General features: G+C 46.6%; 1 protein-coding gene and 1 long non-coding RNA gene across 2 annotated transcripts; one reads left to right on the forward strand and one right to left on the reverse strand.

Moving 5' to 3' along the window:
• Window positions 1-100: 100 nt before the first annotated feature.
• Window positions 101-3,219, forward strand: LOC118603853. The gene is made up of 2 exons (XR_004951364.1): window positions 101-240; window positions 2,269-3,219. It is a non-coding gene; the product is annotated as an uncharacterized LOC118603853 (long non-coding RNA).
• On the reverse strand, window positions 1,985-13,125 carry ALOX12 (arachidonate 12-lipoxygenase, 12S type). Its single transcript, XM_016142071.2, has 14 exons — window positions 12,991-13,125; window positions 12,234-12,435; window positions 11,026-11,107; window positions 10,797-10,919; window positions 10,577-10,680; window positions 10,158-10,318; window positions 9,160-9,303; window positions 8,122-8,331; window positions 5,503-5,589; window positions 5,112-5,281; window positions 4,477-4,598; window positions 2,574-2,674; window positions 2,282-2,452; window positions 1,985-2,164 (listed from the first exon to the last, which is right to left on the reverse strand). The coding sequence occupies exons 1-14, from the start codon at window positions 13,123-13,125 to the stop codon at window positions 1,985-1,987; spliced, it is 1,992 nt and encodes a 663-aa protein (XP_015997557.2).
• Between the last annotated feature and the right edge of the window lie 395 nt (window positions 13,126-13,520).

Raw genomic sequence — 13,520 nt, forward strand, 5'->3', positions numbered from 1 at the left:
GTATTGCAGGAGCAAGGGCCTCCTGTTTCTTGGACCCTCGCCCCCTCCAGGTTGGAATGGAAAGAGCCGGCATGTCATGTGACCAATTTCGGTAAGTCATATGACGAGGAACAGGCTATAGAGGTGGTTGGGAAAGGTTCTAAGTCTTGGCGAGAGGCCTGGTAACCAGGGGTCCCCAAACCCTGGCCATAGACCAGTACTGGTCCGTGGCCAGTTAAGAACCCAGCTGCACAGCAGGAGGTGAGTGGGGGAGCAATTGAAGCGCTAGCATCACCGCCTTAGGTCATCAGGCATTAGATTCTCATAGCACCCATTTCTGGTGCCTAAAGGGTTGGGAACCGCTGCTGGTATCCTTGGCTGATGAGCTGTGTGATGAGCTGTTAACAGCAGAGGATTGTAACTACCTGACTTTTTCCCCTCATACTATGGTTTCAGGTGGTATTCTGTGATGGTGATACATAGAGATTTACACTAAGAGAGAAGGCCTCTCTCCCCTCAGTAAAAGGAGATGGTGTGGCTAGAATGCTTTAACATTTTGGAAGGTTCTTGGCACTGGAAATACTTAAGTAACATTTTGTTATCTGAATAGTTTTTGATGCCAAGTTCAGGAAGAATATGGACATAAGGAAAAGTCCAGGGAAAGCAGATTCTGAGCAGTTATGAGAGTGGCCTTGCTGAATGTCCTAGAGAAAGGAATAATACACAAAAATGTCACTTTGCTTCCTTACTGTAAACTAAAGAAAGGGAGTATAGGTCCTTTGAATAAGGCATGGTACGAGATTTTAAAAATATGTATAGATCATCCTCCCCAAAGAAAATGTTTATATACTTCACTGATGACAGATTTGTAATAATTATTCAGGGAAATAGAGTTGTTTAAAGAACACAATTTTGCACTGAGCTTGTTGTGTTTAGTCTGGTGAGGACAGTGATGATAGATAATATAATTGAGAGGGGTCATTTTGATTCCAGAATGAGACAAACGCTGTTGTTAATGGTTAGCATAACTTTGGGGTATTTTAACATTTATTTTGTGCACATTGTTCTGAAAGTGTTGTGAAAGAATTTGGAACCTGGGAAACACATAGAACCTCCAGCATACTAAAGGGGCTTGAGAGATGAATTTCATGTCTCTTTGTGAGGCCCATCAGGCCTCACAGTGATCAAGGGGCAGAAAGCCATTTAGGGGTGAAGGTTTTTTTATTCTGCTCTGGGAGCACCATTCTTATTTTTGGAATTTTGGAGGTAGGTGTGTGAAGAGGAGGAATGGGGATGGAGGGAAAGTTTCCAAAGAGTCAGGAATTTTTAAGTTTGGCATTAAGCATGAAGTCTAGTTCTTGGGAAAGGAGAATTAGTTGAAGTAGTTCATTTACCTAAGAAATCTTTCTTGCCCACCACTGAGAGCATTCTCTGGATGTTTGCAAGTAAGGTTAGTGCCCTAGGCTAGAGCAGGGTACCTTGTGCAGGTACTGCCACTGGGGGCCAAATTCAGCTGTGCAGTCTGTGATTGATGGCCCCATGCTGGGCACTGCACGTGAAGACACACATAATAAGGTTTTTTGTTTGTGCGTGTGTGTTGCATTTTTAAATAGTTGACTAAACCAAAAGAATATTTTGTGACACCCGAAATTCACATTTCATTGTCCATGAATAAAGTTTTATTGGAACACAGTCACACTCATTCACATTCATATTGTCTGCTGCTGCTTTTCTCTACAATGAGAGAGTTGAGTAGTTATGACAGATGGTGTGCCCTACAAAGCCTAAAACTTTATTATCTGGTTTTTTTTTTTTTTTACAGAAAAGGTTTGTAGCCTCCCTGGACTAGTGGGATACTGATGTAGGGGATTTAGTTGGGGGAAGAAATAGAGCCCAAGCAGCAGAGACTTAGGAATCTAGGAAATTTGAAATGGAAATGTCAGTCCTAGAGCCGATCTGAAGTTTTCCAGGCAGGATGGGCAGGGCACAGAGGGCACCTTAGAGCTCAGATGGTAATACTGTTCTCTATGTGGCTGGGCTTCAAGTATTCGTAGGGCAAGTCAAGTTGCTCATTCCGGGCTGTAATTTCCCTTTCCAAGTTTTCCAGATCTGTTTGGAATTGGTTTAGTACAGCCTCGGCCTTGGGGCCTGAGAAATACTTTTCTTTGTGATGCCCCAGAGGCACCTAAGAAATAACAAAGAATCAGTGTCAGGTCTGAAGGCAGAAGAACCTGGAACTTAGCCCCTCACTCTGATGTTTCCCTTCCAACTGTCATTTCCTTTCTTCAGAATTCTCTCTTACCATATCTGGCTGGCGTCGACCCAGATGCCATGTGATGGTCATTTGAAGACAGCTCTGTTGGACATCAGGTAGTGAGCCCATAACTGTGGCCATTGTCACATCTTCCTTGGTAGTGGGTGGGGGCATCCGCATTGTGCATGGGGCATTAGGGACCCAGGCATACCACTCTAGCTGAGAAAGAAAGTACAACCCTAGTATCCTGGTACTTAGGGTTTGAATCCTCATTTCTCCGTTTGTCATCCCAAAGTCTAGACACTTGCTTTCAGGGTCCCAGGTTTTCAACTAGTCATACCTGGCCTTGATTGATGGCCCCATGCTGGGCACTGCATGTGAAGACACACATAGTAAGGAAATGGCAGAGTTGATTCTGGGACTGGAAGGAGACAGGGAAACCTGGACAGGAAAGGAACAAATTTAGTAACTACAGCATGAGAGGAGATAAATAGAGGCTGATGTCTTGGGATATCTATATTTTGGAATTGATGGGTATTTGTTCATTTATTCAAATATATTTGCATCAGACATGAATTTCAAATTCAGGCTTAAGCATTATAGTTTAGGCCAATTAACCTCTCTAAACTCAATTTCTTCACCTGGAAAATGTGGATGATATCTACCTTATAAATGAGATAATGTATCATAATCACCTGGTACTCAGTAAATGATAATTATTGTCGTTATGGAAGGTTTAGGGGCTGAAAAGTTCAAGTTATCAAATACTGTCTGCTTTAATTCCCTATTCTCAGGGAATTACAAATGCCTGAGTTATAAGGTGAGGAATAAGAGAAGTCATAGATTTCTAGTGTTACAGCCAAGAGAGGTTTTCCATAAAGGTTCCTCAGGCCACTCATTTAACAGTGGAGGTGGAGACCCAGTAACCCTATCTGTTAAGTGGAACAAATATAATTACTCCTTTTTTATAGATTAAAAAAAAAAAAGACCAGAGAGATTAAACTGCTTGTAAGGACTCATAGTTGGAAAAAGGCAGAGGCTGACCTTGAACTCTGGTTCCTGACTGCTATTTTTAATTTTGGCACATTTTCTCTAACAAGTCTGCTGGGAAAATTAGGCAAAGGTGAGCTATGAGAAGTGAGGGAGAGAGAATGAGAGGCAGGTAGTGGAGGTTAAAGTTAACATGTGAATGTTTTATTTTCCAAATGTAGTAGATGCTGGTTGGGGAAATATTGCCAGGAGAGGAAGAAGAGTCTTTTGGGGATATGTGGAGCTTAAGGGACAGTACTGAGATGTCCTAGAGAAGTTTGGTCCTGGAAGGGTGGGAGTGGTACAGCCTCAGATTACCCAGAGAGAGGCTTCCCCAGAATGTAGGTATTGGTTTATTGCTTGCTGTATTTCCAGAGCCTAGCCATAATGGCTCCCTAGTAAATGTCTTTTGGCAGCAATGTTAGTGTGAAGTGTGAGGAGTAGGTACCGAAGGACGATTTGAAGCAGTCCCCGCTGGCCCGTGTGTGTGAGAGAGAGGAGGTGAACCTAGAACAGTTCAAGAAAGGCTATTGCTGCCCCAGTGGTTAAATGTGGATGGGGTTGCTAAAACTAGTGACTAGATCCTAAGCTAGTGGCTAGATCCCACTGGGGGTGGGAGGAGGCTGTATTGGTCAAAGGAGCATGAGCCCTATGGGACAGGGCACTGAGTTTGGATTTGAGACAAAGCATGTATAGTACTGAATTTGTACCTAGAAACGACCTTGTACTGTGGTAGAGTGTACAGTATGTTTAGACCCTCTGTGGGTGCTGAATAGTAGCAGGAAGAAGAGAGGAAAAACAGTGAGTTATTGTAGGCTTTGGTGGAAAAATCTTCCCATTCATATCCTCAGGTAGAAAAATAGACAATCACGAAGAGAGACTGTGAGCCCCAGTGGTGCCTGGGCAAATCCCTCACTGGCTATGGTTCTGGCGCTCTGGATTCACTGGGGCTCATGCTATGGCAGGTTGGGGGCATCTGTGACTAAGTGTGGGAGATAGACAAAAATGCTGATGGCCAGGGTCTCTAAGAAGGAGAATCCTTGGGTATCTAGAATTGTCCAGAGTCTTAGGAGGTGGGAATGGGATCCAGATGCTTCATGTATGGAGGGGAAATGGGTGAAGAGGGGTTGGGTCATGTCCCCAGAAGGGCAAGGCTGAGAAGGGGCTCTGGACAGTGTGTCCGATGAACCCCCTTCTCTGTGGAGGGATCTCACCTCGGTCCTGGGCCTGGCACAGACCAACCTCAGTGATCTCTCGACACCAGGCCTGCAGCTCAGGGTCACCTCTCACGACATCATCCCCATGGTAGAAGAGGTGGACAATCTCCTCCACATATCTGCCCAGAGGAGAAGGGAGCTGAGCCCCTTGAGAGTAGAAGGCTATAGCCTCTAACCTCTGCTCTATTTCTGTGGTCTCTGTACAACAGACTCCCATCGTGTCTGAGTATAGATTCTTCTAGACTTGCCTTTTGGGACATTCCCCAGCCCTTACTACACTAGATTAGAAAGGAGTAAAATGTGGGTCATTAGTTCTAGGATTTCTCTATACATGGTTGATAGCTATCCTTCCTAACAAAAGTCCTGATTTGTCCAGATCCTTCAATCTCCCCCATCCACAGCTTTCCGGGCTTAGGCTCTCTACCTCCATCCCAGTCTCTTCCTTATTAGACTCTACCACTGACTCCTCACTTTCTTCATCCCTCCCAGGATTGAATCCTCTGCTCCACTCCCCCCGTCTGGACTTTTTTTGTTTCAGGTTCCTTTCATTCCATGCTGACCTCAGCCCCAATTACCTTCTATTTCTCAGCTCTCCAATTACCCTCCATTTCTCAGCTCCCACTCTCACCCACCGAGCAATGACCTTCCAGAGCCGTAAAGCATCATGAGCATAGAGAGCACTTGGGATTCCCAGTAGGCCCCGGTCAGCGAGATCATCAGGAGGACAGAGGGAGCGGTAGGTCAACTGAGTCATGGCCCGACGGAGTAACTGCACATGGCCCCCTCCACCTGTGCTGACTGCCTGGGACAAGAGAGATGAGAGGCCTTGAGGAAAAAGGCAGAGCATAGTGTATAAGTGGTTCAGATGTGGAGTTTTCACATTTAAAGACATCAATATAAAGGGACAGGCTCCTGGGTTTAAGGGTCAGGGCATTCACACAGGTTGGTCTGGGGTCCTGAAAGTGGCAGGAGATCATAGAGAGTTTGATGATTAGGTGGCCTCACACCCCATTATTTCCTTACCTTATCAAATATACCTCCATCTGAGATGAGTTGGGTCCGCGCCCGGGTGTTGATCTCCATGGTGTAGCGCATGTGTGGGATCAGGAGCTAGATGGAGAAGATTGGAGGGGGTGGTTAATGGAGACTGTGCTTGGGTCCTTCCTTATTAGGGAGTGGCATCCAACATGTTGGACTTCTCTCCTCTTGATGCTTTTCTCCCTGTCATTGCCTTTGCAGGCTGGTCTCCTTCTGCTTCTCTGATCACGTAGTCTCATGCTCTTTACTCTGTGAGTCAGGCTCTGGAGCTAGACTGACCTGGGTTTTAACCTATACTTTGCCACTCACTTTGATCCTCATCCGAGGTAGTGGACCTTCTAAGGGTTAATCTGTCTCATCTTCTGTCTATCACCTCATTTGTCTCATCACCTATGTAGCATCTCATTTGTCAACAGAGTGATGTTTATGTGAGTGATGTACGAAGAGGCTTTAGTACATACAAAAGTCCTCAAGTCACAGCTGTTAACATTTATCTTCATTATTTCCACCATGCATATATGTAACTTTAAGAATCAGCCCCTCTTGATTTTCTTTTATATTTCTATCATTTGTGTCCTCATAGCTTATATTTTCCTCTCTGTTCAGTATCAAAGCCACACCTTCATCTTCTGGTCACTTCACTGTTGTTTTTTTGGGGGTGGGTACCTTTAGTCAGAATAAGAAGAGCCACATTGAGCTTACCTACTTAAGCAGCAGAGGGGCTGTCATGGAATCTGCCCCAGTCCCAACTGGGCAGTTAGGCTCTCTCTGTTTTTAATGGCTTTTTAAAAAATACCTTTCCTTGGGTATTAAAAAAGGTCACCTGATAAATCACATACTTTTTTTTTTTAATCTCAGACTATTTTGTCTTCATTTCCACCTGGTTATATACAGGTTTCATGCAGTGCTGGTATTTATCTGAGTTGTTGATACTGGACACAGAAGGCGAATGCAAGTGAGGCATCTGGTGTCAAAATGGCAAAGCAGCTTACATTAGTCTAAAACTTTTCAGATAGTTCATGAAAGATGCTGAGCGTCATAGCCCCAAGTCTACATGAGGAGAGAAGATACCCGAGGAGAAACAACTCCTAATAATAGTAATAATAATTGTAAGAACTAACAGTTTTTGTAGCTTTGAGACAGTGTCACATTATGTCACTTTGATTCTTCAGCAGCCCCACGATAGAGCTCTTATTGTCCTCATTTAGAGATGAGGACACTGAAGCAAGCATCTGGTAAGTACCAAGATTAGGATTTAAGAATCCGACTCCGGCAGTCTGAATCCAGCGCCTGCACACATAATGTTTATGACATTTGCAGGTTCTCTTGTGTGTCTGATAACAACTTGGATTTCCTATGTGTACTGAAGTTGTTTTTGATGAGTGGATATAGGTGGGGAAAGGGACTAACTAGTAAAGGGGGATTTTAAATGTGGATAGAGGCTTAACCTTTTTAAGATGAGCAGAAGATGGTGATGCAGGAGCACCATGAAATAAGTAAAATCCAAGATTCTATTAATCACAGAGGTCTCCATCTTGTCTGTGTTACCCCAGACTCAATTAGGCCATAGCTACTATTGGCCAGGCTTGGGGGGTTGGGGTGTTAGGCCCCCAACTTGAAACACTGTTCAGTTGTTCTCCTTACCAGGTACTTAGTGCATATCTTGCCAACATATCAAATTCCATGGACCTAACACCAAATGCCTCATGTTTGCTTCCAAACTGGCTTCTTCTCCTGCTTGGCTGTTTTTGACAGTTGCTCTAGTTCATAAGCTTTTATCAGTGTTATACCTTTTCTGCCACGTTCCTTATATCTAAAGTGTCATCAAGATTTTGAGATCATTTTAAAGCAAGCACAAGTCTTATTTTGCTGCCACCTTCTGCCTAGCAGTAGATACTGAACTCACTTTGTTATAAATTATGACACGCCCACCCCATGGGCTCTTAGGTGTTACAGAAGCTTAGACCTCTGACTTTTCTCTCTCTAGTCTTATTCCAAGTCATGTGCACCTGATATTTCCTCCCTTTATCAAGTCTTTGATTTCCTTTTCATTACTGTCACTGCCTTGCATGTTTTTTCCCTCCTCGTTGCTAGGTAGATAGCCTGCTCTCCTTGCCTTGATCTGTTCATACTTAGCAGATTCCTCTGTTGAGGCAGGACATTCTCCATCACTACTATAGTACTTACAGGGTGTTTCTTGTAATTTGAAATTCTAGTTCCAGATATTGTTCTCTGGTTGGTGATTATGGGCAGCACTTGTCTTCCTCGCTAAATAATAAATCTCCTAAGGCAGGAGCAAGGCTTTTGTTTTACTAACGATATTCTAGCAATACTCCAGGCCCATTGCTAGATTGTCAGATCTCTGGAATTTCAGATGGTCTCCTTATAATATGGCCTGAAGAAACATTAAGTGACTTGACTCAATTAAAATACAAATCTTAAGATATTGATATAGTCTTCCTTCTTATCTCCCCTCTTTCATAAATTGATATAAAATAATAATAATTGATATGAAATAATTTTTGCTGCTGCAGTATCATTTGATATTGGCAATTTCCTCTCTTGGGTCTGAAGGAGATGGGACATGGAAGGCAGAGGATTTACCTTAAAGACAGGGTGCAGTCCTGGGAGGCACCTCATGGTGGCAACAGCAACAACTTCAGCCACCAGATGAGTGTTCAGCAGATGGTATTGGAGCTGGTGCAGTTGAAAATCTGAAGTTCGTACCCAGGACTTTGCCAGGAGCCAGGCAAGTGGAGGATCTGAGGGCAGGAACAGTGGTGGGGTGGGAAAGTTGGGGCTGGGAGGCTGGATCTGGGAAAAAGAAATTAAGCATTTATTGAACTCCTACTTTATGTATGACATTATGGTCAGCCTTCTTGGGGGGAAAAAGAAGAGTAAGTAAGATTATTATTTTCCAGGAGGTTATAATCTAGTAGGAGGAATGAGGACCTTCTACTTTGCATCTCACTAGCTGTGGTCCCATGTGAGTGCCATGGAGTCAGGTTCAAAGGAGGAGAGAGAGAAGCAAGCGTCCACTAAGGAGATCCGAACAGTGATTTGGGAGGAACATGATGGGAATCTGAGTTAGGGTGGGAGGATGAAAAGGAGGAGCTGGATGTGTGAGTGACAGGATTTGTTCACTGACTGTTGAGAACTTTGAGATAAAAGATATTCAGGAGACAATGGGTATTTAGAGTCAGAGGGTACTGAGAGATTAAATAGCCATTCTCGTTATGTGTTTCCAAACTAGCAGCATCAGCATTACTTTGGAACTTGTTAGAAATGCAAATTTTCAGTCTCCACCCCAGATCTACTGAATCAGAAAATCTGGTAGTGGTACCCAGCAACTTGTGTTTTAACAAGCCCTTTAGGCGGTTCTGATGCACACTAAAGTTTGAGAACCACTGTGTATAGGATGAGAACTCCAAATGGCCATTATGACTCTTGAACAAGTACTTCCAGTTGGGTGAGTCAGGGGGAAATCAGGCTGCAAGCAAGGAGTGACATGAGGACGCGTCTCACTGCATGAGGCCGGAATTTAGGAGCCAAGAGCCAGGGAGCTGGGTTCCTGGGTCCCAACCCGGAGGTTGAGTTGAACATAGAGGAGCATTGGAAGGGAAAATGCCCAGAGCACCTCACCTGGATGACCATGGGTAGCAGCTTCCCACTAGGTTCCATCCTCATCATGACAAGGGGGGCAGCCAGATACTGCTTCTCTCCTCTGATCACATTGGCTGGAATTCCATCCAGCAGGATAAAGTCAGCTTCAAACAGGGAATCGTTCTAGAGAAAGGAGAAATATATCCATGATTATTAGAGTTCAACCCTCAGAGGGCCAGGGCAAAGTGGGGAAGACATTTAAAGACACTTATCTAGCTTCTTGCCATGATCCTATATCAGTACTACAGTCCTACTGACAGAACCAGAGCATCTGGTCCATTCCTCTCATTTTAAAATAATTAAGAAACAGTCTAGTGTGGGTTGATGCCTTGTACAGAAGTGTGATAGCAGATCTGGGTTTAGAACCAAGCTTCTCAGTCCAATTTGCATCATAGGCATTATAAACTCTTCTTGTCAAGATGGCCAGGCTCCTTCCCCATTCCCCAGGGCTCTGCTCCCTGTGTTTGGCTCCCACCAGCTCATCAAACACTCTTGCACCCCCTGTCCAAATCTCACCTCCTCTGCCAAGTAATCCACAGAGGTTCCCCTGACTACTACTGCCACTGAATCCAAACATGCATGTGTGTGGACATGCTCACATCCAGCTTGCTCGTCTGCCTCACATCTAGCTCATCTTTTTCCAACCCAGCCCTCCTCCAGGAGAGCTCACCAGTTTTCCCCACCTGATGGTGCTTCATCTTTCTCCCTGCCCTTGAATACTGGGAGCATTGACATCAATCAGGGAATATCATAGTTCCTGCTAACATCTCTGGCCCCATCTACACTCTGGGAATCCATGCTGGCAGCTCCTCATTTCCCCTACATTATCATCTCTGGGCTTTTTCAGCATAGGACTCTGCACCAAAGGACAGTGGTTTATCACGGTCTCTTCCCTGACTCATAGTTGGTCCCTCCCCTTCACCATTTCTCCTCCCTACACAGTCAAAGGCAGAACAATGGAGGGTAGGAAGAGGTACCTGGAGTTCTTTCTCCAGCTGGGCCTGAAGCTCCTCCATTCCTGAGGGCAGCACTAGCCGGGAGGGCAGAGAGGTGGAACGTCTCAACATCATGGGGTTGGCACCATTGAGGAACTGGTAGCTAAAAAACTCGTCATCCTGCCAGCACTGGCGAACCTTCTCTGTGGGATCAGGGTGGAGGGTAGGAGGATATTCACCATAATCCATTGTCCCTCTTCTAGGTTCTACCACAGTGATTCAGGCAGATTACCACCCTGTATCCAGGCCCCCCCCCCTTTTTTTCTTGAGGACTTTTCTGAGAAACCAGGAACAACAAGGTCTCACCTGGCAAGGAGAGTTATGGGGGACTATGGAGTGTGAAGGGCAGGTCATCAAAAGGGGCCATCAAGGGATTATAGAGACCTGGGGGAACCACTGACCAGCCAGGGTGCTCTTTTGGCCCCAGAAGATCTGATCAAAATCCTCCAGGTGTTTCCAGGAGTTCAGGAGGGTATAAGCACGCTTGAGCATCATCTCCAGTGCCCTAGGACAGGTATCGAGGTATGAACTCATTTGCTGATTCCTTAGCCCCTCACCGTTTACCACCATCCTTAGATCTCCCTGCCCTTATTCCACTCTGAGCTCTGGGCTTTTCCTTACCCCGCCTTCAGTGTCCATTCAAAGTCCAGCCTCTTCTCCTCGTGGAATCTCATATTTAGAGGTAGTTCATCCTTACAGCCTGCAGCAATCGTCAGGGGTAACCCTTCCTTCCAGGTGGCCCAGCTAGGAGATAGGGACAAGGCTTCAGGGAGGGTGTCCAGGTCAGTGATGTGGGCAGGGTCAGAAGAGGGAGGTACATTTTGGGGGCCTGATATGGGTGGGTGGTCACCAGTATGTCTGTCGTCTTTCCTTCAGTTCCTTCTCTCGATACTTCTGAAACACATCCAATGCATTGTCTCCTGCCAGGCGGGCTGGGGAGGCAGTAAGACCATTGGCCACACAGTTTTATGTGATCTTATGCTTTCCCCTGCCTGTCCTCACCTTCCTTTTCATAGGCACAGTCCATGTGTTCATTCATACTGTTGCTTTTATCTCTGGCTCTGCCTCATTTCATTGATTCTCCAGACACATTTATCCCATCTTAGCCAATCTTGCACTCCTGATTTCACTTATCTCAGCCTTCATCTCTTGCCTCGAGACAAAAATGTCATTTTTGCCACCCTTTCATGTCCCTTAACTCTTTCCTTACCTGATCCTGTTTCATCAATATCTATGACTAGATAAATCGCCTGAATTAACGTGATAAAATCTTAAACACTCCTTTGCCCCCACCTATGTGTACTATATATTGTTTTGGTGCATTTCACTTCTTGAACCTCACCTGCCACACCTTCAACTGTCCTCAAAGCTCTGTTTGCTTTCTTTAACTGACTTCATGTTAGACTTACCATTATAGTCTATATTCACTGACTTCTTCCTGCTCTTACAGCACTTATACTCACCTATCTCAAAGTCGTCATATCTATATTTAATGTTTCCATCCTTGCTGTTCTTGTATTCCTTTGTCTCTGTATTCGTTTTTCTTATTTCTCACAGTAACTGATTCAATATTTGCTGTCCTCATTCATCCCCATCCCTGCCCTCCCAGTTGTCTCCATGTTTTTCAACCACAGCACCTCTCCATGTCATACTGTTCACTTCCCTTAACTGTCTCCTCCCACGGATCACCCACTATCCCCTATTCTATGTGCTACCCTTACCTGTCCCTGCCCTAGCTAGTTCCCAGTCACATACAGAACTTTCAGTGTTCACTCTGACTCTTCAGTTTTCCAGCATTGCTGCAACTCCCATTCTTGTCCTCACCTTGCGTAATGGGATCTACACATCACTTATTTCTCTGTCCAGTCCCACTTCCACCTTTTTAATTCTATGTGTAACTTTGGGACTTTATAACTTTCCTCCGTTTTCTGCCTTCCCCACCCTTAATCTGATGAGCACTCACTTTTTTCAAAGCCCCTCTGATCTTCCTCACTGCTACTCCCTCCGCTCCCCCTAGTCCCAATGCCCCGCTCCCAAGTCCGGGAAGCGGCCGCTCACCGGTGCCTTCCGGCAGGCTCAACACGCCTTTGCCCTGCACCCAGCGGTAGCATGGGAAGGCAGCCTCCACGCAGTCTCCGGGCCCTTGCACTGTGATGCGGTCGCAGAACCATGCGTTGTCCACCAGGGAGTGGTGTTTGCATAGCTTCACGAACTGCAGTGGCCCTAAGTCCTCGGGAACATCGTGCTCAAACTCCAATTCCTGTAAGGTGCAGAACGCCACAAGACTTAGTAGCAGGCACCCCGGAGGGGCCGTTTTATTGGGGATTCAGGAGACCCTGTGGAGGCTGGTGATAAGGCATCCCTTTGTTCCCTTCTTCAGACACTGGGAGGGGGGGGATGCGGGGGAGGTGGATCTCAGGCACTCCTCGCACAGGGAAAACAAGGGACGCAAGGTGTTACCCGCAGTGCCTTGAAATGAGGACTGAACACCATCACCTATACCCGTCCAGGAACTGAGCTCTCACTGCGCTGGTGCTCTCCGAGGACCTTCCCCTTTGACCACTGATCCCATAATGACATTGGCCTGTGGTCAATTGGGGAAGGAGTGGAGGCTGCTGAGGACCACGGTCGCGGGGAGGTAGAAAGGGGTTGAGCCCAGCCCAGGCCCAGGTTCTGATCCTCTCTCCGGCCAGGAGAGGCGCCGACTGCCTTCTCCAGACCCCAGCCCATAAAGTCTGAGCAGCAGCTGTTGCCTCCCACCCCGAGCCCTGCCTGGTCCGGGACCAGAATCGGGGTCCCAGCTTCCCCTGCTGACCTGGCCCCGCGTGGGTCGCAGCTGCAGCTCCAGCTCTGACTCCCCGCGCACCCCGACCAGCCACAGCTGCACACGGTTGTGCGACCCAGAGAAGAGCCAGGCTCCAGTGGCCACACGGATGCGGTAGCGACCCATGGGGGGCCTCTGACAACTTGGGCGATGGGGAGCAGAATCCTGCACTTCTTGGGACAGCCCAGGGCCTTCGCCGGGTGTCGGGGTGCCTTAGTGCCAGTTCCAGGCCTTTAAAGATGGGCCTGGGTCCCCACCCTCCTCAACTTTAAGTCTCTCCCAAGTCCCCGCCCCAGACTAGCCTGAACCTGCCAGCGGTTGAGCAGGCTGTGAGCAAGTGCCGCGCCTCCCGGCTGGAGCATAACTACGGGAAGATGAAGGGGCACAGGCATAGGAGAGGCGGAGACAGTTGATGGATTCGCCCTGGCTTCCTGAACCTCCCGGCTGGGCCTGGGACCAGGAGCTTCAGGGTTAGAGGGAGCAAGAATGAGGACATTTCCCCAGGTCTCTAGGCCTTTTGG

Source organism: Rousettus aegyptiacus, unplaced genomic scaffold (assembly GCF_014176215.1).
Source record: "Rousettus aegyptiacus isolate mRouAeg1 unplaced genomic scaffold, mRouAeg1.p scaffold_m13_p_6, whole genome shotgun sequence".
In the NCBI taxonomy this organism is placed as follows: domain Eukaryota; kingdom Metazoa; phylum Chordata; class Mammalia; order Chiroptera; family Pteropodidae; genus Rousettus; species Rousettus aegyptiacus.